The 24,371-nt window shown below is 42.4% G+C and overlaps 1 protein-coding gene across 2 annotated transcripts; it reads right to left on the bottom strand.

Annotated features, from left to right (window-relative positions):
• Positions 1 to 243: 243 nt before the first annotated feature.
• On the bottom strand, positions 244 to 22,327 carry OXTR (oxytocin receptor). 2 transcript variants are annotated; one of them, XM_053378112.1, is made up of 3 exons: positions 21,979 to 22,327; positions 12,987 to 14,265; positions 244 to 1,791 (listed from the first exon to the last, which is right to left on the bottom strand). In XM_053378112.1, exons 2-3 carry the CDS (start codon positions 13,903 to 13,905, stop codon positions 1,544 to 1,546), a joined length of 1,167 nt encoding a protein of 388 aa, XP_053234087.1. In that variant the 5' UTR covers positions 13,906 to 14,265; positions 21,979 to 22,327; the 3' UTR covers positions 244 to 1,543. The 2 variants fall into 2 exon arrangements, with proteins under 2 accessions (XP_053234087.1, XP_053234086.1); XM_053378111.1 differs by lacking the exon at positions 21,979 to 22,327 and adding an exon at positions 14,631 to 14,905.
• Between the last annotated feature and the right edge of the window lie 2,044 nt (positions 22,328 to 24,371).

Raw genomic sequence — 24,371 nt, 5'->3', positions numbered from 1 at the left:
TGTTTAGACTATTGCAATGTACACAGTGTAGGGCTTCTCTTATGGCTGGTATGGAATCTGTGGCTACTGCAGAAGGCCACAATCCACGCAGTGGATACCATATCATACCTGTACTGTAGAACCTGCACTGGCTGCCTATTAGCCACCAAGCCAGGGCTATTTACATATAAAGCCCCCAACAACTCTGGAACAGATTTACCCAGATTTCCCTTCCACTGCCTGGTAAGGGCATTAAGATTTAAATTTTAAAAAAGGAACCTGGTTAGCCTGGTCACTGTCTGATGAACGTCAGTTTGTGGGACTGCAGTGATGAGCTTTTTCACTAGTAGCACTGGTATTGAAGAATTAATTTTCTGCTGAAATATAAGAGGCCCCATCTGCATTGGCATTCTAACAGCTTTTGAAGAAGCATCAGCTTATGTTGATTTCTTAACCTGAGTGTCCTGTTCTTAACTGTGTATTTTAATTATGAATATTTATATTTTAACAGTTTGTATAACTTGCTTTTAAACTTTGTGAACTGCTTAGAAGCTCCCCCCTCCCTTTTTGGCATTAAGTGGTGTATATATATAAATACAAAATAAATAATATTTGATATCTTGGTAGTCGATATCTTGCAGTCCATGATTGTCAGCATGCAATGGCATTTAGTTATGAGACAGTGCTGGCAGCTGGTGAAATGTGTCTCCACTACAAATCCTGGGGACAGCCATTTTGCTTTTATTTTGCTGCAGTTATTTCTTTTTAGAAGTCTGTGAGCAATGGGATGTTATCATGCCCCTATCACTTCCAGGAGTCATTTGGTTTCAAGCTTCTCCAAGTGGCAATTATTTTTTTTAAAATAATAATAATAATAAAGGTAGCTCCCTTGCTCAGACCACCAAATCAAAAAAGGTCTTAATTCTGCATTGATTTTTTATTTTTTTTAAAAGATACACATTAACATTGAAATGCAATGGGGCAAACTGCTCTTTGGGGGCAAGAATAAATGGCATGGAGCATTTTTAGGCTGATCAACCCATCTCTATCTGAAAGTTCATTTTGTGGTGGGCATTTCCACATTCGATCTCACCCCCTGGCCTGAAAAGTTAATATGGGGCAGGGAGATAGTTATTCTATTACAAGTGTAGTTTGTCTCCTAAAATGCCTCCACTTCTATCTGACCCATGCTCTAATAGTGTTCAAAGAGGAGCTGTCCTCCACTTTGTATCTGTGGGCAGATGTTGCCTTATGGCTTCAATGACTTGTGGAGTCCATTGTGTCTTTTAAAAATACAGCACTAGAACCTTGAGCTATCCGTTCTGTGAACTACTATTAGACTATAGCTGTCTTTCTGCTATCCTGCTCCTTAAATAATGAGTACCCTGCACATCATACACACATTTTAATATATTTTATGTAATATATTATATATATGTATATATGTATTTACATCCAAACACTCCTGTATACCTCTATTTCATATTTTTAAGTATGTACACGCTAAGGCCAGTCTGCCCATCTTGTTGTGGCACAGTTCTTGGAGGACTTGGGTTTCTCCTCCTCACGCTGTGGACGGCTGAGTGAAGCTCCTCTGACTGGAGCTTTTGAGACTCAGGACAAAGGTGGAGGAGTTGCTTTTCCTGCTAACGCTCAGGTCACATCCTTGCCGAGATTTTAAGTACCGAGAGGAGCAGCAGAGGAAGCGACGCAAGAGGTCATGGAAAAGGTGGCCTGTGAAAAGCATGTAGATCCAGGGGTTACAGCAGCTGTTCAGACTTGCTAGGAGGGTGGTGATGATGAACGCCACTTCTGTAGGAGAGAAAGGCATCACAGGTAAACAAACAGTGTGCAATTCTGTGAAGTTTTAGCTACAGCACAATTTGCTGAGGGAAAAGGGCCCATATTCCCACCACCATGCCAGAAGGGTCAGAAACAAATTGGAAGGTGTTATAAATGCCCGGCTTTGGCCCTCCTTCAGCCCAGCATGTCCTGCAGTACTTTCAATGACATTAAAGAGGTGGAAAGCAAGAAAATATGACATGATCCTGAGTGCATGACTAGAACATGGTAACTGTGTAGAAATTGATAAGAGGTAAACCAACCCTACCATTTGGCAGCACCAGGAGATCCACCTCAGATGGCAATTTTTGACATACATACATTGAAAGAGCAAGAAACTATCACTCACTAAAATCCTGCCCAGGTGCTCCATGTTAAATCAACACACAAAGGGGAAGTGAGGCTACACACCAACCCCTACATTATGCGCACTGAGTCATCCCCCCACTGCATCTCCACGTACAGGGCAAAGGTATTCAAGGAGAAGGAATCTATGCCTAAAGCTGTGAACACAAAAGCTTTCATGAGACCTGATTGCAGGTGGTTCCAGGTTGCGTAGAAGCCTAAGTCCCCCTCACTACAGGTTCTGCCTGATTCCAAAAATTAGAAAGTAGAAAAAGCCATTGCTACTACTGAGAGAAAAATTAGCCAGTTACCATGTCATTTTTAGGCATGGATTTCTCCAACGTTTCACTTAGCAGATGCTAACAGTCTGATTTACTTTGAACTAGGGATGAAATTCAATTCAGTTTGCATTTAAGGCAAGTCAATCCAATTTGCACTTCCTGAAATGATATGTGAACCAAAGAACAACTTTCTTTCAAAATTCGCACTTACCTGAATTTTGTGATATGGTTCTCCAACCAAATAATGTTTACAAAAATGCATATACTAGGGTAAAATGTGAGTAATAAAATGTGAGTGAAAATAACCCACTGAGAGAGCATTCTGTGCAAAGTAAAATGAAGCCTCCCCATCATTGCCCTACTCTTTGCTTTCAGGAAATTGGAGGTCAGGTTTTGGCACTGCACTAATCATACTAAACTTTTATTACAAAGCCCAAACTGTGTTTGTACTATCTCATAGGATTTATGGCCTATTATTTTGTTTGTGCTGCTGTAAAAGTGTTACTGAAAAGTAATTACAATATGATTGCTTTCAACTGTTTAATGTTCAAGGAAATAATTCCTGTAAGAATCACTCCCTTTGCATGCTAGATGGAAAAAATGGAAAAGGCTGGATGAACTTTCCCATTCGTTAACTACTCTTTAAAATTACCAGACATTTTGGCAACTAATGAATAAGTTGCACTTTCTGTGAGGTCTGATTTGGCAGGGTCCAGTCTTACTCAAAAAGCATAACTGGGGACATTGAGATCAACGTCAACTTTCAGACTGCTGAGATCTGAGGGCCCTGCTCCTGCCTCTCTCCACCAGGCCTAGGGCAGGGCCTAGGACTGCTGCTGCCCAACTATTTATGTTCTTTTAAACTATTAAATAGAGTACTATTTATGTTCTTTTAAACTGCTTTTTAATTGTGTTTTAAATCTTTTTTACAAAATTAAAATTCTTTTTACCTGTTTTTATGTGTTTTGGAGAGGTTGTTTGGCTGTTTCTGTTTATATTTTGATTATGTATTTTGTGTTTTTATCTTGTAATTTTATCTTGTGAACCACCCTGAGACCTGTGGGTATAGGGCGGCATATAAATGTAATGAAGTAATATAATAATAATAATATAATTCTATCAGTCTCAGTTTTCTTTTAGGTGTCAATATTACACAAGGCCCGTCATGCACCACAACCACCTATTTCCAACATGACAAAGTACTTAAAAATCACAGGAAAGGTTGTTTATATAACATATTGTCTCTCTCTCACACACACACACACCCCAAAAAGACAGTATAAGTTGCAACACTGAACAGCTGGATCAGTCCAATGGCCAATCTAGTCCATCATCCTGTTCTCACAGTGTCAACCAGATGCCCAGGACCAGCCAACCTGTGAGGCGAGGTGAGACAAGTCAACCCAATTTGCACTTTCTGAAACAATATGCAAACCAAGGCACAGCTTTCTTTCAAAATTTGCACTTATCTGAATTTTGTGATACAGTTCTCCAACCAAATGATGTTTACTAAAATGCATATACTTGGTTAAAGTGTGGGTAATAATGACTATATTTGGCAGCAGGATCCGGCCTCCAAGGACAGCGTCAGCTGCTGCCGCTGCTACTGCCATGGTGACAGCAATGGCTGCAGCGTGATCCCTGGAGGCCAGACCTGCCAATGCTGCCTCTTGGTGAATAAGAGGCACTGCTGTTCTTCTCCCACCCTGAAGGAGGAAATAGTGGTGAGGGCTGCCTCTGGGGTCTCCTGGGGTCTGCACATGCCTGGCTGGATTCAGAATGGGTCCCTCCCCCCCCCCCGCGATGGCCTTTGAGTCCCACTTCAACTGTCGGGTAAGGTTGATTTGATTCCCTCCTTTTCTACCAGTGTAGATTTTCAGTCACTCACTCCTCCCGGGTTGCAGGCGACACCATTTTGCAGTTCACCTCAGGTGCCAAAATGTCTTGGGCCAGCTCTGCAGATGCCTGCGGGAAGCTTGCAAGCATTCTGCTCGCTTGTGAATCCCAGCAACTGGTTTCCAGAGGCACAATGCCCCTGGAGTGGAGGTTGCCCATTCATTTGCCTCAACTGAATCTTTGTCAGTAGCAACACAGTGCTTTGGATTCTACAGGCTGATCTGTGAGAGGCTGCCAAGCAAATGGCCATCCTGTTTGGACAGGAGACTAAGCCAGATGGGTTGTGTTTGCTTACCCTTCTAGTGCTGCCGTTTAATATCCTGATTGCCTCAGGCATACCCTTACAACAGCTAGACATGCCAGGGCCATGGTCCTGCTTGCTTTAAAATGTTTTTGTTTTGTTTTTAAAGGTGACCCATATTCATTGTTGAATAAATCTCTTCAGATGCCCTATATCTGCCAAGAAAGAGGTATGTTGAGCTCATGTGGGGTCTTGCCTTTGAAGTGTAATAAATCACAAAGCAAACAATGGTTTTAGCTATTGCTAGCAAAATGCCTTGAGAGGTATGTGTTTGTGTGAACAGAGAGCTTGCATATTACAGGGATCTTTGGGTATCTGGGCCTGTGCAATGCATTGCACATGCATGCATGTACAGTGGTACCTCGGGTTACATACGCTTCAGGTTACAGACTCTGCTAACCCAGAAATAGTACCTCGGGTTAAGAACTTTGCTTCAGGATGAGAACAGAAATTGTGCTCCGGTGGCGCGGCGGCAGCAGCAGGAGGTCCCATTAGCTAAAGTGGTGCTTCAGGTTAAGAACAGTTTCAGGTTAAGAGCGGAGCTCGGGAACTAATTAAGTACTTAACCCGAGGTACCACTGTACTTCTCTCTCTCTCTCTCTCTCTCTCTCTCTCTCTCTCTCTCTCACACACACACACACACACACACACACACACACACAAACCCCTTTAAGTGAAGATTGAGTCACCTAGCAGCATGCATGAAAGGCAGGTTTTTCTTCAGGTGCTGTCCTTTATCTTTGCCAATGAGTGTGAATGCAATCTTTCCTTTCACATGGGAGAAAAGAAACAGGCTTATTTCTTCTGTCCATGGCAACTCCATTCACTAAAAGTCATATATATAGTCCTGCCTCTTCTTAGTGACATGAGTCTGACATTAGAGTGCCTGGAATTAACTTAGATAGATGTATATTAATATAACAGTGACCCATAAGAGGAAGGGTTTTCATTCCCATTGTTGCTTGGTCCACTACAAATGGTCAGAGACTGCTCATGCATTTTCATTAGACTTGCAATATTATCTAATTTATTCAATATGAGTTGTGTAACTAAGAAAAATAGCACAATATCCTGACAAACACAATGTTATTGGGTCCAAGGCAAGATTCATATCCGGCAAGCTCCTTTTACAAAGGTTTACATAGGTTTTATAATAAATGTAGTAGGTTAGGTTTCTTCATATATAAATAAAATGTAAGACTGTCATTATGCAGCCCCAATTAAAACATTTGTTGTGCTGCATCACAATCGTGGATTTGCATGAAGTCAGGGGAGGGAAGGGGAGCAAAAGAGGAGGCAGCTTGCGCAACAGCAGTGGCCATGGTATTAGAGCAAGAAGGGATGATCATTGAGAGGGGGAAGTGGTGGTTTAAGACAACAGCTGAAGTTTGAATAAAGCAGGGGATGGAATGAACTGAGAGGGGAAATGGTGGTTTTAAACAATGGCAGAGATTTGAGTATAGTACTATGTAATATCTGAGGGTTCTGCATTCTTTATCTCTCTCACATGACAAATGGAAAACAGAAAAGTTTCATTATAGTGAGAAGGGCAATACACCGAAAGGAAAAAAGTGGCTGTTTTAAACAGCAGCAGAAGTTTGAGTAAAGTGGGGGTGGAGGAATACAGAGAAAACTCTGGTTTAAGAAACAACAAAGGTTTGAATAAAGCAGGCCACACACAGTTGCGTTGTCTCTTCTATTTAGTAACTGATAAACTGTGTGTGCAATTTTTTTCTGTGTTACTGTACATTAAGTTTTCATATAGGCTAAGATACCCACAAGCTTTTTTTTTTCATTTAAAGGTATTTCATGTGCAAATAGACTTATTGAAAGATACATGTTTTAGTTATATTGTTAGCTTTTAATTACATCCTTGCATGTGAACCAGTACATATGTAAATATAAATGTTTATTATGTTATAGAATCATAGAATTGTAGATTTGGAAGGGGCACAGAGGGTTCTAGTTTCATTGCTCTTTCTGTTGGGATACTACATTTTTTAATTTATTTTTTGGTAATGCTGGGGACTTCTAAACTTTGACATAGCTTGGGGTCTAACCATGTCCTAATCGTTCTCTGGATAGCAGGATGAGCTTGGCTACCCACATTGTGTCTGTGATGTATACAGACACCCACACGTATGTGTGAGGTTGGGTCAAAGGTTATTGCAGGCTACAGCGTCTTTTAGATTACATGGTGGGGGGGAAGCAATCTAAAATGTTTAGACAAAAAGCTATTATGTTTGAAAGAGTCCGGGGGAAAAGGTATCAAGACTTCTGACGCACATTTGTTAATATAGGGGCACAACAACTCTGCCCAGAAAAGCTCTTTACAGCTCTACATCTGGAGACTGGAAGATAAACATTTTGCTCATTAGGAAACTTTTCATCGCGCTGCTCTCTCAAATGGGTTTTTGTATTCCAAACGCCTGACCCAGCCATGCCTCTGTTAATCAGAGTGCTTCGCTTGGTGGATTGTTAGCTTTTGCACTTTACATACACCTTTCCAACTGAATGCATATCAGCCTCTGACAAGCGCTGTAATGAAAGTTATTGCGTGATCCTAATCTTGTTGTCTCTGTTGAAAATGTCACCGTGTGCCATGTGACTTACTGGTAAATCTGTGGGATTTAGTCCACAGTTCAGACGGCAGTCTTAGGGATCTTTCTTCTTGACCGTTTCGCCTCTCTGCATTAATTCCTTGAATCATTCATACTCTTGTAATATGGATTTAAGTACTGGTAATTATAAAGGATCAGCTTGCAAACTTGCAATAGAAAGCAAAACAATAGCTATCAACTGTGTTGGGCTTCCATATGGCAGGGGTACATCAAAGGGTACTGCATCCATGCCCCCAACCCCTTTCTTCCAGAGCACAATAGCCATAACCACTGGATTGCTCACAGTATTATTTTTCTTAAAAAAGAGGTGCCAGAACTTCCCATGAACACCTCCCTTATTCTCGTATAATGGCAACAGCGCCCACCTGAGAGGTGCCAGAATTGATCACCTTCTCTCCACTGGGTTTTGGCTTCACTGGAACTCTAGTCAGGCTCATTGATGTTCCTCTCCCCTGCCCTCTCTTCAGTTATAAGGAACTCTAAAGCATCACTGTCAATAGTTGTATCTCTCCCCCAGATGTTATTTATCTGTCCTATCAGGGAGAAGAAAGAGGCATGTCTTCTCTGGCTATAGATTTACCTCTCAGCCATTTTCCAACCGCAAGCCCTGCTGACCAGAGCCCTGGTCCAGCATCCACACTGGAGAGGAACACAGTGGGCAGTGGGGTGGTCCATGCCATCCATTCATGAAACACACAATAAACACATTCTTATAACCATTGCCTGTTGAAATATCCTCCCCTCTTGCAAAAAAATAGAAACACAGCCTTTGGAATTCCAGTTAATGGCTTTGCAAGTATGATATTTGCAAGTACAGGCAAAATACTGGATCAACAACATGTCACCTCAGCTTACTTTGCACACAATGTGGGTCGCTTTGATGCACTAAAGGAACAACTCACCACCACCACATAATATCACAGCACATCAGGTCTCTAGACAAATATTCAAAAGCCACAGTAGAGTAATACCTTTATTAGGACCAAGTCAAATGTCACAAAGCAGTGTGTAAGCTTTCAAGTTTTCTGGAAATCTTTTTCAGGATGGAAGACTGACAGTTAAGAAAACTGCAAACAAGCAGAGATGGGGAGGGTGGGGGGCATGGGGAAGAAAACTGGGCATGATGTAAAAGCCGCAGACTCCGTATATAAATAAATTAACTCTGTGTATCTTAATTATATTATGTCTCGCTAAGCGCAAAACCGATTTCAAGATGCAACTACGACTACCAGGACAAAGAAACAATAGTGGTTGTTTCCCTACTTTAAATCATTTCCCATTGAAAATGCAAATGCCAGCAGTCACTTGGATCGACACTAAACAAAGCACACATGTCTTTAGTGAAGTAAAGAGCAGATAGTCCCCCAAAGCTAATTTTAGGCAGTTTCACTAGCTAAATTGTCAATAGAATTTGGTGGTAGTATTATCTAGTGTTTGGTCCAGGGCATATAGCCCCTGAAAGCTAAGTTCCTTCTTTAGGTGATCATCTTCTTAGATACTTTTCCTGTATGAGTAAATTCTATATCTTCTAAAACACACAAAAGTTGTAGGTAGTATCAGATGATCCTAAAAATTGTATGTAACTATTTTATATATGTTTTTGTTACATTGCTTTCGTTTTTGTGTTTTTTCCCCCAGTGCACCAACCAAGCCATCTACGATTTTTGTGGTCCAGATTCTAGGAAAGCACCTAAAAAATAAGCCACAAATGTGGCTTTTACTCTTCATCAGTTTTCAACAGAATAGGAACTGCTAAAGAATACTTGTCAGGAAAGTCTAATGAGCAATTACATTTCCTGAAAGTTCCAAAGGCTCCCGAGTGAGGTATTGTTAATGTCTCTCCTTTTAGGTTATAGCTGAAATGACAGATCATAAAGTGTCTGTCAACATCTGGATTCTAGTTTGCCAGGAGGTTCTCCCTGCTTTTAAGCTTCTCTAAACAGCAAAATTCTCCATGGGTGTCTTGGCTCTCACCAAACTGTGTAATGGAGACAAGTATGGTTACCAGATTATGAAAGATCAGGATTGAACACTAGTATCCTTCATAAAATTGTCATGGGAGCAAACTTGACCTACAGCTGTGAGTCATGACATGGTGAGTAAACAAGTTAACGCATGTGTGAACCAGCCCCAGATTTATGAACTTATCCCCTGTTTCACTTCTAGAGGGAACTACCTAGAACAGCAGGCTGCCACTCAGGACCAAATGAAGTCTCTAGGTTGCCACTCACTCATTCCAATATATTTTGCGCAAGCACACAGTGATGCCTCGGCCCATTGTTTTGAAATAACTCTTCTGAAAGTGGCATTGGTCCTTCATGTGCCTTAAGGATGACAAAAGCGAGGAGTTCCTTGCCCTTGATTTGTTCCCTGTATAAGGCCAACCACAAGATGAAGAGACCCCATATTCCTTGCCCTGCACCCTTGTTAACTTCTGGAATAATTGGTAAAACATTTCAAGCAAACATTTAGCTTAGGACTCTGTTAGAATTTTTGGCTAACAAAACACCTTATCAGAGATAAGGAAACTTCATGGGGGTGGGGGAAGCAACATTGCTCAAAAGGTGACATATAATACCAGGAAGTGTTTAATTCCTTTTATCACTCCTATTCCCAATTGAATTTGTTCCACACTTTTCATTTTACTGTTATCTCTGGTGAGAGATAAGTGGTTTCTCTGCACTCCTCAATTCTCACTCCTCTTTGCCACCTACTGTTTCCTCTCTAGTCCACGCTTTCTATGCTCTGTCACCTTTTGCAGATAAAGTTGTGGTTGTCAATTTCTGTTTTTGCTAGCGGAGGTGCAAAAAGTTTTCAAACAATGCTCTTGGTAAAGAATAAGACAAAGGTCCCTCTGGTTCACTTAGCAGTGCATGCACACAATGATAATAATTTCAGACAGCCTGACAAAAACCTTTCTGTCTTCCTGTGATGCTTGAAAGAAACAGACCAGATATTGTTGCTATTTACAAGAAGCATTTGGTTCCCTGAAAGTATTAGCAGGTATTAACAGGTTGTAGCAATCTGGTTCTCGTTTCCTCGGGCAACAGCTAAGGACTGGGATCTCCCCAATCATGACAAGGCATGCTGTGGGGATAGAGCTTGCTGATCTGAAGGAGCTAAGGCTATAATTGTCACAGAAGCCCCACCCAACAAACATTGTGTTATGCAAGTACTTGGGTTGAACAACTGCTCCAGGACGGTCTGTGCCTTGGCTGGCCAGTGGCTTATGCCAGTTTGCCAGTTGGAGAAAGCAGTATCTTTTGGTAGGGATTCAGGACCCTGTGAAAATGTTTCACAGATTATGTTTCCACACTTTTCTTCCCTGCATGTTTTGCAATGTTAAAGCCCTGCTGGGGTTCTTTCACCAAAGAGTACTTGCCCCAAAATTGGGATTTAGCTTCCAGGATAACAACAAGCAGAAGGTATTTGATTCCTGGATATAGTTTTAGAAGTATGTATGTAGCAGGAAAGAAAGGATAGAGAATATCTTCCTTCAATACTTGGTACTCAGACATAGGCACTGATATTTATTTCATTGCATTCATATCACGCTCTTCCTCTAAATAGGCTTTGGGCAAAGAGAAAGTCTCTTGGCAAAAGTGTCCCTTTCTCAGTAAGCTTCATGGGCTAAGGGATGAATCTGGGTTTTTCACACCCAAACCTATCGTTCTAGTCACCCGCAGCGCATCAGCTCTCAGTTCAAATAAGCAAGTAGCGTATGTATCTTCCCCCCCCCACAAGGGGAAAAAAAATCAACTGGGGAAAAGATTTGAATGGGGAAATGGTTAGAGGTTAAGCAAGACTCTACTCTCCTACTCCTCCATTTACTTGCAGTATCCTGGTGATGCTTGTTGTTGAAAAGAAAAAGAAGAAAATGGGGGGGGGGGTTGGACTAGGCACGCAAGGGATTCCTGGCTTAAGAAACCAAGTTCAGACCACAGGAGCTAGGTGTATAGGATATTACGGCTGTGACATCAGTTATGAAAACTTAAAATAACAGAACTGGAAGATACCTTAAGGGTCTCTTAGTACAGAGAGGGACAGCTAACTAGCATCCAGTCTTACCTAGCTTTCATCATCCCCAGCAAATCTTAGTGTTAAATCATTTGCCTATATTCACTTGCAAGGAAATTGTTCCCCACCCCCTGAGTTTTAACAGGTGGATATTTTTTTTAGGGTGTGTGTGTGCATATAATGCCTTGGAAATGTTCAACTGCATGCTCTAGGTAGGTAACTCCAAACCCCTCATTCCTAACTGACACTGATTTTGGAGCAGTTCTTGATGTCCTATTAAGGGGTTCAGGTTGGGCAGCAGAATATGCTTTTGACCCCCCTGTATGATCACTCTTGAACCCACAGGAGCCCCCCCCCATGCCTTTACATGGGAGCATCAGGGTTTGAAGTGATGTGAGGCAACATGTGAGTTCTGTCTGTGGGGTTTAATCATTCACACATAAGTTGCCACTTGATCAAACGACAAGCACACATGTGTGGTAGTTGATAGCCTTGAGTAGCTTTTCTACAGAGTGTTGTTGTTTTTCTTCTGTGTGCTGCTGGTGGATAAATGCTACATGGCTAAGAATTCTGAAAGGTAGCCTTAACCCATTTAGAGAGAGGTGAGTGTTTCCTATTGCAATGAGTGTCTCCCCTCATAGCTCTAATCCTGAACCAAGCCCCCGGGGTGAGGTCCACTCACCCCTCACTAATGTGCTCATTAGCTTTTGGCAGTGGTGTTCAGAGGAACAACCTGGAACCTCCAGGCTTTGTGTACATAAAGTTCCTCCCTGACACAGAGGGGCAAATTAAGATTTGGAGAGGGAGGATCACAGACACTCAGTAACTGACATCTTATCCATATGCTAAGAGTTCACTTATGCCAACCTTTGTGGGCAGATGAGAGGCAGCTTTTAGAAGCTTTTACAACCACTAGTTTCAGTAAAGGAACCCAATCGCTGTAATTTTGTCATTGCTCAAGAAGACGCACCTGGTCATCTCAGTTCACAGCACGGGAGACACCTCATTGTCAGCCCTCCATTCAGCTTTTAAACTCACCAGTCACTGACAAGCTGGCCACCCATTCACAAAATTCTTTTTATCATTTGGTCTCACTTCAGGGTGAACCCAGAGTGTCTTTGTGAATCCACCAGCATTTTCTTATGAATACCTGTGTTTTCTTATGATCATTTTATATTGCTTTATGGAAACCATTTACCCTTGTTAAAAAAAACACAAACAAATAAAGAAGCCCATAATATATTAGAGATCTATAAATGCATTCTTCTCCTTCCTGCTGCTCATTCTTTCTTCACATGCCTTACTATCCTGCTCCCCATTTTCAAAACATCCAAGTCCCTCATTTGGGCAGGCAAGGCAGTGAGGGAGAGAGATACCATGTAACATACCCAAGGTCACATAAAGAATGGCCAAGGTCTCCCAGGGTTACATCTCAACCTTCTCCACCCCATCATCACTCTGGCAAGTAAGTAAGCTGGTCTTCTTGCCATACCATCTTAACATGTCTCGATTTATTTTATTGATTTATTGTTGCTGAAATACCTCTTGCATATCTTATTTCACATTGCACTGCAGATCAGCTGGTTTGATAATGAACTCAACTGAGATACCTCTATTTTTTAAAAAGAAATTATTGGGTGGCAATTCTCTATACTCATTGCACACAGCTTGTATAGGCAGGGAAAGGAGGAGAGAAGACTGTACCTTCTTTTGGAGCATTTTCGTCCCACGCAATCCACATCTGCACAATGAAAAAAGGAGTCCAGCACATAATGAAAGCTAAGACTATGATGAAGGTCATTTTGACAGTCCGGATCTTGGCTTTGGAAATGAGTTTGACACTGCTGACCCTGGAGAGGGTGCCTCTATGGGGATTCCTAGAGGTCAAGTTCACATTGGTCTCGTGAAGGGTCTTTAGCTTCACATTCTGCCAAATCTTGAAGCTGATCAAGCCATAGCAGATGGTCAGCATGACCACAGGGATAACGTACACAGTCAAGGTTATCCAGGTGATGTAAGCTTTAGGTCCCCAGGGCTGGATGAAATTTGCCCAGCAATCGAACACCCCATTATCCACATCCTGCATGGAAAATATTTGGAGTTGTGGGATGCTAAACAGAAGGCACACCATCCAAGTGAGGAGGACAGACAACCGGTCAGACCTCCTACGTAAGGACCTCAAAGGCTGGCAGATGGCCAAGCACCGATCCAGGGACATCAGCAAGAGCATGTAAGTGGAAGCAAACATCCCCACCACCTGCAGGTATTTGATCAACTTGCAGAGGTAATCTGGCCCAATGAACCTGAAAGTGATGTCCCAGATGAGCTGAGGCAAAACCTGGAAGACGGCCACCACCAGGTCAGCGATGCTCAGGTGCTTCATGAAGAAGTACATGCGGGAGTGCTTGTGGCGGGTCGTGTGGATAGCCGCCAGCACACACAGGTTTCCAGTCAGGGCAAGGAAGAAGATGAGGCAGAGCACGGCCACCTCCACCTTGGCAACGTTCTCATTCCGCTTCACGTGAGTTCTGTTGCTTTGGGACATCTGGTTCTCCACACTGGAATTGCTCAAGGAGCAGTTGTAGATCCATGGGTCACTTGCAAACAAGCAGAGAGTATCCATGGCTGACTGCTTCCCATCCAGTGCCTTTTGCTAGATTGATCTGAGGCTGGGAGCCTCTCTCTGTGAGCTGCAGTCCCCTTCACAGCTCTCCCTTCCTTGGGACCAGGCCTTTCAGTTCTGCTTTCCTTTTTCTGCAACGCCCCTTTGCTCCCATTTGGTCTTTTCTTTCCTAGATGTATCTCCACTTCGCTCCCTTTGGGTCATTCACTAGTGTTTGCACATGGAGAAGAGTTGTGAGTGGCTTTTCCCTCTCTGCAGGCTTAGCTGCCCTGGGAAAAGTCTGGGGCTGAAAAGTTCCAAGCAGCCAGCTCTGTCTTCCTGTTACCTTCAAAATTACTCGACCCTCTTCCTCCTGGGCTCCTAAAGCAGTCACAGAAAAAGCATGGAAATGTGTTTTTACCAGAAATCAGAATCACTACCCTGCATCCCTGCCATCCTCTCAGTGCTGGACCCTTCCCAGAATGCTGCTGTATTACTAGGGCACTCATTCAATCTCAGGACCGTTTCAGTTTGTTTCAATGGATTGCTCCAGTTTACTTTAATGCAACAATGAGCCATTGGCTCATTGGTTCACAGAGTCCCTTTGGAGCTGCGGTGTTTATTCCAACATATCAGTACATGCAGATCAAGGGAGAGAATAAATAAATAAGAACTACACACTTGCACATATTATCTGTTGTTGCTAAACACGACTTTCCTATTTGCAAAGAAATCCTGTTTCTTACCTTTAACTCATTCCTTTCTTTTAGAAACTCATTGGCTGTAGAGTTCTTTTCTCCATTTAAAATGTAGTATTTCCAGCTACCCTTCTCCAGATGAGATGATCCAAGGATTTCAGGTGAGTGTTTAATCCCTGTGACACATCCAGCTGCTCCACAAGTTTGCTCTCAAATGAATCCAGGAGGACAGAGTGGAGGGAGGGGGGGTGGAGGAGGAGGAGCGGAGGCTGCAGTCAGCCCTTCAGAGTCATTCATGGGCAAAATATACTGTTACTGTCTAAACACTGCGGAGATCTGTTTTTCCATTAGGTGGCGGAATAGGCCACCGCTTCGCTCTCGTTTGCAGCGGGGGACTAAAAGCTCAGGAGAGACACGATTGAGATTCCACTCAACAAGGACCGCTTTCCAAATTAGTTTTAGATGTGCACAGTTACACACAGCTGTGTCTTAAGAGGCATGGAAAAAATGCAAAGCCAGAACCCAAAGAACAGCAAAATCTGTTCTATGAGTCCAGATTTGGGGGGGAAACAGCTACCTTTTGCTAACACCTCTCCACACAAATCCCTACTGTGCCTTTGCTGCATGCAAGACCAGCCCAAGATGTTTTGCTGCCTGAGGCAGAACAGCAAATGGGTACACCACCAACTGACATCTATAATATCCAAGACTCGCTAGGCTATTTTGGTGCTTGAGGCAGAAATAGACATAAGCACCTCTCCCTGAGAGCAAAAACAAGCAAACAAACCACAATAATAATTGACAATTTCCTGGCCTTTCATGAAGCTGTTGGAAGTGACTACTGTACTCTGCCTACTGGCAAAGCCAGCTCTAGGACAAATTGCTGTCAAAACTGAAAGGTGTTTTTAAAAGATGATAGTGAGGTGGCATGCTACTCACCCACCCAAAATGGAGGAATTAAAAATTCCATTGGCCTGAGGCAAAGCTCTTGCACTTCCCTGGACCACTGTGTGAAAACAGTGAGCAAAGAACTGAGGAGAAGATAAGTGACTGCACCTTCCAGGTAAAGATCAATTTCATCACATAAACTTTACATTTCCAAAGACCTGGAAGTGATTATTGCTACTATTGTTCTTATTATTAATTACCTGTCCTTAACCCTAAGGTCCCAGGCAGGGCTTTCTTCAGCCAGAACTCACCAGAACTCAGTTCTGACTCCTCTCAGGTAGACACCATTGCCATTATAAGAGAACATGGGAGGTGAGTGAGTTCTGGCACCTCTTTTCCTAGAAAAATAGCACTGGTCAAAGGGCAGTTTAGAGCAAATAAAACACAGTTTTAAAAGTTTTGTGTGGTTTTTTAGAACTGACATTCACAAAAAAGGTGGAACCTACAAATATACATATCAAGTGTCAAGAGCCGGGGTAAAGAGGTGTGGCACTTCACACATTATCTCCTCAGAGGCAAGATAGATGGTAATTATTTGAACTGTGAGAGGTATGAGGACAGGCCTTGCGGATGCCTGAATGAGTCGATGTCTCTGAGTGACACTTTTCTGGCTTTGTCAGAAAGCTCACAAAATTGAGTAATCTGCCTCACAACCTTTGCTCCAATCTAGTCCTGGTGACAGTGTTTGCTTAAACAGCTGTCACACCAAATCCCCCAAAGATCTTTTTAAACTCCATGGTTTTTTAGCTTTTTGGCCGGGGGGGGGGAGTACAGCTGTGCTGTGAGAAGAATATTGGGTGCATTTGGTACATTGTGCATTCCTCTGAGTCACAACAGTCATTTCCCAATTTACCTCTCTGGCTCTTCCCAATATTGTTCTGCACTAAATGCTTCTGAGTTTTCCCTGGGTATCTCTTCTCCCACCCTTAATTATTTAATTTAGGCAGGAATCCTCTCCCCTCCAACTTAACTGAAAAGCATACAGTACATGTTTTGGTTCAGCTGCACCTCCTGTCTTTTCCCTATTTCTTTGTTAACAAGGAGATAGTTTCATCCCGGTAGCTTGAAAAGTGGGGTGGGGGGGATATGGGTGCTCTTTGAAGTGAATAGATTAGATGTTGATTTCTTGAAGTAACAATTTAGTTGTGTGGTAAAAGCTTTGGGGGAGAGCCCCATCTGTTAGGCTGGATTGGAGCTGCAGTTTAATTGCTCTCCTTTTGTGTTGATAATCAGACTACATAAAAGAATGTCAGGCGCTAATGAAAAATGGCTTTCCTGTTTACAGCATTTACTGACAAGAGAGAGACAAGGGACAGGATCCAGCTCTTAGGGTTTATATGCTGTTTAGAAGAGTCCAAATGCCTTCAAGTGTTTTGTGACAGGTGAGGGATGGGGGGAGACCGACAACTTCAAAGGAAATTTGAATTCTATATTGACTTCCCTGCAAAAATCCTAAAGTTGTAACCCCAACCCCTAATTTTTTCTTTCGAAATAAATTATGAAAGCAATTTTGCATTTGTATGCTCCTTCACTTCCTATTTTCATCTCTGGTTTTATGTGATGCAATGGGGAAGAGGCGGCAGGACATACAGATCAGTCCAGGGTGATATTCAAAGAGGCTTCAGACTGGTACCCATGATAAGTGAAGCAGGAGTTCCCACCAGCCCACTGAAATTCCCCTCCAGATTCTTACTAGTTTTAAAGTTTTTATTTGCAGACACTTATTTGTTTACTAACTTGGAAGTTGGACCAAATAGATTCAGCAGAATCCATCTAAACTTTTGGAACAACCTTAGGGGCTTTTGAAATGTATAAGAGCTCTCTAAGCATCCTCACAGCTGAGCTTCCTGTGAGCAACCAGATTCTGTTATTCAAATCCTCTATTATTTAGGGGCTTCAGATGCACCTCTACATACACACACACACACACACACACACACACACACACTGAAAGAATGCACTGAAGGGGATATGGAGTCCTGTGAACAATCTCTATCACTTGCTGCAGATGTGTGCAGTAGCCTCAGGGAGGGAGGCTACTAGACCAAATGGCCTTGCAACTTGCTTCATGGGCTATTTTAGTTCACGAGGGGGAGGGTTCATCTGATCTTCCTTATTGTGAAGGCATTTTGGTGTCACACATGCCTTTCACAAACTATTTGTATGCTGACAATGATACTTCTACATTTGGACATTTTTTCCTCAGAGAACAGAATTCCTTCACCAGAATATTAATGAAACACTGACCAACAATCAACTAGCACTCATCTTCTCGATTTAAATCAACAGTGGATGCAAGATGTCACTTCATTTATTCATTTATTATTCTGCTGTTCATTTATTTTTTGCTCCAAATGTTGTTCCTCACGCCTTGCACACATTCCATGGACTGCCTACTCCGATTAAACGTATAACAAAAGCATTTTATCCAGTGGGCCTTAAATAAGCAGTTTGAGACTGTTCTTTTCAAGGAAAGAGACCGATAGTCAAGCAAGATGTGGCTTTGGGAAGAAAGCTATGCCTCTGATATTGTCCCCCCCTCCCCAAACCTGTGGTTAGCATGCGCAGCAAAGAAACATTCCCAGCTGTCAGCTAAAAACAAGGCTAGAGATTAGGCCTCCTCCCTTGAAGCCTTTTGTGTTTTGGTTAAAGGTGAACCCAAATCACCACAGCCACCATTTCTCCACTCCAGTCCTCCTCCAGTAGCTTTGCTTTTTTAAAAAAATCTGTAAATTACATAGAATCATAGAATCATAGAGTTGGAAGAGACCACAAGGGCCATCGAGTCCAACCCCCTGCCAAGCAGGAAACTATAACTACAGCAATGCTGCATTATCAGAATATATCATTCTAGGTGGATGAGCCAGCGTTTGTCCCAAGCGATGGTAGTGGCAGCTGTAACAGAGCATCCCACTATGTTTATGACTAGTTGCATTACTTTCAGGTTAATGAAATGTTTAAAAAAGACATCAAAGAAAATGGTTATGCAGAAAAAGACTCAAAGTTTCAAACAGACATAATAAACAATGATTGTAAAACTTTATCAAAAATGTATAAGATATTGTTGGAATGGTATACGAAAGATGAAGAAGTTAAATCGGTAATGATACATTGGGCCAAGGACTTTGGTTACAATATACAGTTTGATGATTGGGAAATATTATGGAAAGAAAATTTAAAATTTACTGCATGTACGGCGTTAAAGGAAAATGTCATGAAAATGTTTTATAGATGGTACATCACACCGGTAAAATTAGCAAAAATGTTTAAGACATGTAATAAGTGTTGGAAATGTAAAGAAAAAGAAGGAACGTTTTATCATGTGTGGTGGGATTGTAAGAAAGTGAAAAGTTTCTGGGAGATGATATATAATGAATTGAAAAATATGTTAAAATACACATTTGTAAAGAAACCAGAAGCTTTTCTTTTAGGGATTACAGGAAAGGAAATAAGGAGAAAGGATTGTAAACTTTTCCAATACGCAGTTACAGCAGCAAGAATTTTATTGGCCCAGAAATGGAAGCAAGAGGAAATACCGACGATAGAAGAATGGAGAATGAAACTGACAGATTATGCGGAATTGGACAAACTAACTGGGAAAATTAGATATCTGCGAGACCAAAAGTTCATCGAACACTGGGGAAAGTTTGTAGAATATCTGAAAAATGTATGTGATGTGCAAACAACGCTAGTGGGGTTTCAAGAAGCACTGTGAAAACGAGGTGTATTGCTAAAAAGAAATAGAAGGGGGAGGGAGGACAAACTGCAATACAAATAAAGGGAATGTGTAATTGAGAGGTAAATATGGATGATTACCAGAGAAGCTGAAGGAAGTCCAAAAAGAGATAATTTGTGAAAATTTGGATAAAATTGTATAATTGTGTTGAAAATTAATAAAAATTTATGTAACAGAGCATCCCATTGCCTCAGCATGGCCACCGCTGCCAGCCTCTTACCTTGAGTAGCTTGTAGTGGCTGCTGGAAAGTGGGCAAAGAGGAGAGACTGCCCCCACTGAGGCCCAGCCCTGTGTGATGTGTTGGCTCTGAGGGGCAGGCAGAGGGCAGGGCTGCCATGGGTGGGAAGAAAGGTGGAGCAGAGCAGAGAGCAAGGAGTCTTGATTTAAAACAAACATCTTTGTGCGTCCCTGTCTACTTATGCCCCTTTCTAAAATTTACAAAGAACAAAATAAAATAAAATCAGGATTAAGGGTTATTCTCAGGACAGTGGAGGGTGTGTATTTTTGTGTCCCGTTGCTGTGGTGGTGGTGGCACACGCCCTTTCTCTGGTAGGAAATGCTTTGTGTGGAGGCTGTGGGGCACCAAAAAAGGGAGGTCAATGAGGGTCAGCTGTGGGGAGTGAGAACTCCTGCAGGGGTGACAAAAACACAGGTGCTGAAGGGGCAACATCGCCTCCAACATTCCTCAGGTGAAAATGTCCCTATTTTCATCTGAGGAATGTTGGAGAGTATGTATGTGTGTGAGTGTGTGCCCACACGCTGTCAGGGACTGTGCAGAGGAGGAATGGTAGAGACTGCCTCCCCTTCCTGACCCTTCCAGGGAGGAGGAAGAGGAAGACAGTACAGAGTTACAACGGGGGGTTGAGGGAGCTTGCGACTCAGAGGCAGTTGAGGGGGAAAGTTGGGAAATCATGGGAGAGCCAGAGCAACAGCTGGCTGACACGTTGTCACTAGAAAGCATTCCAGACCCTCCATCTCCCAGAACCCGGCAAGCCTTAGAAGTAGGAGAGCAAAGAGCTTGAAGACAGAGGGCACTTAGTGGCACCCATAGAGGAGATGATGATGATGATGATGATGATGATGATGATGATGATGAAGATGAAAGAGGAAGTGGGAGAGAAGGGGGGTGGAGATGCACTCGGGACAATGCCATTATCCAAGAGGCAGTGTTCTATAGTCTCTCTTTGTAAAGTTTGAAATAAAAAAGGACTGTAAGAAACTTTTTCTTGTCTTTATAATTTCCTGGGCAACCAGCCAGGAGCTGCTGACAGCACCTTGACACCACCATTAACTCCAATTTTGGGCAAGATTGTGCTGATTTTTTTGGTGAGATCTTCCCCAAATGGATACGATCTTACACCAAATCAGCACTGGTTGAGGTGGTACTTCTCCACCACTAGCGGATGTGACGGGTCAGGCAAGGCACCTGTGGGTATGCCTCCTTGGGGGCTTCTGCAGCCTGAAGCAGAGGTTTCACCCTGCCTGATAGCAGGGCCAGCTCTGGGAACAGTATAAAGACTTTTTCCATAATAGGCTAGTTTCCTAAGAGAGCAATCCTGTACATGTTTTTCCCCTCAAAAGTAAATCCTGTTAAGTTCAAGTGGAGCTTAGGTATTTAAGCAGTTTAAGAGGCAATGGCAAAGAATTTAAACATGTGGTCCTAACAGCTGCAGTTTGAAGTGGTAGGATCTCAGTTTGAACAAGTGATATAGTCCCCAAAGAGCCACACAACGTTTTTTATTCTGAACATGCTGTTTTATCTTTGCAAATTTTCTCTCTCTACTGAAATGCATGGATAATAATAATAATAATAATAATAATAATAATAATAATAATAATTTATTTGTACCCCTCCCACCTGGCTGGGTTTCCCCAGCCACTCTGGGCAGCTTCCAACAAAGACAAAAAATACACTAAAATGTCACACATTAAAAACTTCCCTCTGAACAGGGCTGCCTTCAGATGTCTTCTGAATGTCAGGTAGTTATTTATCTCTTTGACATTTGATGGGAGGGCGTTCCACAGGGCGGGCACCACTACCAAGAAGGCCTCTGAGTTTCCTCAGATAGTTAACTATGTTTTATGCAGAGTAGACCTACGAACTTAATGAGCAAACTAGGGCCATTAATCCCAATGGAATTCCAATGGATTTTTTTTGCAAAATCTCAAAAAAGAGAAGTTTTTGAGCTATTTTAAAGGAAATATGCCAAAATCTACACTACCAACATGGGTTGCCATATGTCTGGATTTTCCTGGGCATTTCAGCAATTTCCGTCCGGACACAGTTTCCGACAGCCAAATCCTGGTTATGTCTTGGAAATTCTGAACATATGGCAACCCTACATTAGAGTGTCTATGCTCACAGCTGCCTGCTAGACGAAGTTAATTGTGCTTCTAAACATAGTTGTGCTGGGGCTCTCTGCATGTTCCTCATATTCAGCCCATGCTTGACCTACTCCATCCAGTGCACTGGCAGTGAAACTTAGTTACTCACTTCTCTCCTCTTTCTGCCATGCTACTCCTTGGTAGAATAAAAACCCATCCATCATGCGAAAAAGAAAAGGAGAGAAAAAAGAGGCAAACAACAGGTTCAGAACAAAGCGTGCAATTTGAGTCAGTTTCTACGAATTGGCATTGATCTGCATACAGACTGATACAAATAACCCGAACTGTACCAACATAGACATTTGCATTTCATTTGCGTATCTTACCTTTGGCATCACGTGATTCATTGCTTCCACAGGCAACCTGCAAATTACCATACAGTTCCTTGTTTCCAAAGGTAAAAGTTAGAAGCCAACCAGCTTCTCTTGACCTTGCCTGACTGCCCTCTGCTACAGATTTTGTATTATTTTCTCCACTCCCAAGGTACATTACACTGCAGCACACATTCAAAGCAGGAGGCTGGATGTGACAGCTCCAGATCACTCTAGCCCCGTGATTCTATGTTTAGCAACACTCACCTTCCTGCTTATAGCATCACATTCTGGTGTGAAGTGAACGACCTGCCTGCCTCTCTTTAGGTTGTCATTCATGGAGTTACACTGTTCAGTCTGACGGCAAATGGGTCTACTCCCCCCCCCCTGCTTTGCTGGAAACTCCCACCCCACCCCTTTTAATTTGCTTTCTACCTAAGCAAAAAGAGCTCTCTTCCCTTCCCCTTTGTTAGAAGGAAAGGCTTCAGGGAGCAAAAGATGTAGCATTGCCAGCTTTATAGCTTGCCACCCGCAAGATGAAGCAGTGGAGCCTCAGTCCAGACTCAATTACGCATGCAGGGCACAGTAGTGCCGCTTTGCAGGAGACTTCTAGCGAGTGCTCTGCTTTCAAAAAAGGAAAACAGCTGCCTTTTGCTCCTGCAGGACATAGTGCTGCCTGCTGATTTCTTTAGGTGTGTGTATATATATATATATATATATATATATATATATATATATATATGGCTCAGTTTATAAAGAGCAGGGATTTTAAAAAATGTGAGGCTTTTAAATGGTAGGTCCTTCAAAGGCTTCTAAACTAGGATAGATAGGGAAAAGTGTGACCTTCATTTTTACTATTACGATTAATCCCTTACAAGCAGCATCAGTGGATATGGTGCGGCCCAAAGCATCACAAGCAAAAGCAAGCAAGCAAAAATTAGGCATGCATATTTAATTTTAGTATTTTTTTATAAGACTGCATACATCGGTTTCTCAGGTAGTTCCTCATCCAGACACTGAACAGAGGACACCAAAGCTTTAGCTCAGCACAGTGCCTCCAGGTGCATTTGATAGTTGGGATAGAAGGGATTAAAACATGGGGGAAAAAGGAGTGTAACACAAGGCAAATAAGAACAAACGCAACCATCAGGGTTAGCCATCAGGCTCAGGAGCCACTAGAAGAAGAAGAAAGCATTCTCTTCCATGAATTTGCCAAACCCTCTTTCAAAGCTATCCAAGTTGGTGGCCAACACTAGTGGGAGCAAATTCTATAAAGTCTGGAAAGTTGTGTTTAAGTTGAAGATCATGGGCTAAACCATGGGTAGGCAAACTAAGGCCCAGGGGTTGGATCCGGCCCAATCACCTTCTAAATCCGCCCTGCAGACAGTCCAGGAATCAGCATGTTTTTACATGAGTAGAATGTGTCCTTTTATTTAATATGCACCTCTGGGTTATTTGTGGGGCACAGGAATTCATTCATCCCCCCCCAAAAAATATAGCCCACCCCCCCACAAGGTCTGAGGGACAGTGGACTGGCCCCCTGCTGAAAAAGTTTGCTGACCCCTGGGCTAAACTAAGGTCAGTTTAAGGATGGCTTCAGGAGCAGCTTATTCCTGATTCAGCCTAGGGATCAGCAATGGGGATGGATGTTTCTGCTGTGCTCTTCCTTGTTATCTTCCTCCTGGTACATAGATGCCCGTGGACAATAGATGGAATGCTTACAATGTAATTATCTGAATGAATATTCTTACAATATAATTATGTGAATTAATACAGGAAATGAAAGAGAGCTGGACTTCTGGTAGTTGCATATATTATTAATATTTAAAGTGGTAGCTCATGCATCCCCCTTGATGAGAACTGGCACACCTCACCTCAGAGGAGGTGAAAGATGCCTCTGCTCTAAAGATTAACAGTATGCATAAATAGCTGTGCCAGTTCTCATCAAGGGGGATGCATGAGCTACCACTTTAAATATTAATAATATATGCAACTACCAGAAGTCCAGCTCTATTTCATTTCATATATATATATATATATATATAATCAAAACCATATGCAAAACCATTCAGAGTGTCCTATCGTAGAAAGGTTTGGAGTCTGATATCCCAAATCCTACGAACACATGTAGCATTGTGATGGCCAGAATGATGATTCATAAATGTCCAGTTGTTGATGATGAAAGGAGAACAAAGAGTGCATAGGAAGCCAAAGAAATGTCAGGATTTGATGTCTCCATCTGACTGTACAGCTATCCAGCAGTCACGATCATAGAATTATAGAATCTCAAAACTGTAGAGTTCGGAGATACCACGAGAACCATCTAGTCTAACATCTGCAATGCAGGAATCTTTTGCCCAGCGTGGAACTTGAATACACAACCCTGAGATCAAGAGTCTCATGCTCTA

This window comes from Podarcis raffonei, chromosome 2 (assembly GCF_027172205.1).
Source record: "Podarcis raffonei isolate rPodRaf1 chromosome 2, rPodRaf1.pri, whole genome shotgun sequence".
NCBI lineage: Eukaryota > Metazoa > Chordata > Lepidosauria > Squamata > Lacertidae > Podarcis > Podarcis raffonei.
The sequence above is the reverse complement of the archived record's forward strand: the minus strand, read 5'-3'. Positions and strand labels throughout refer to the sequence as shown.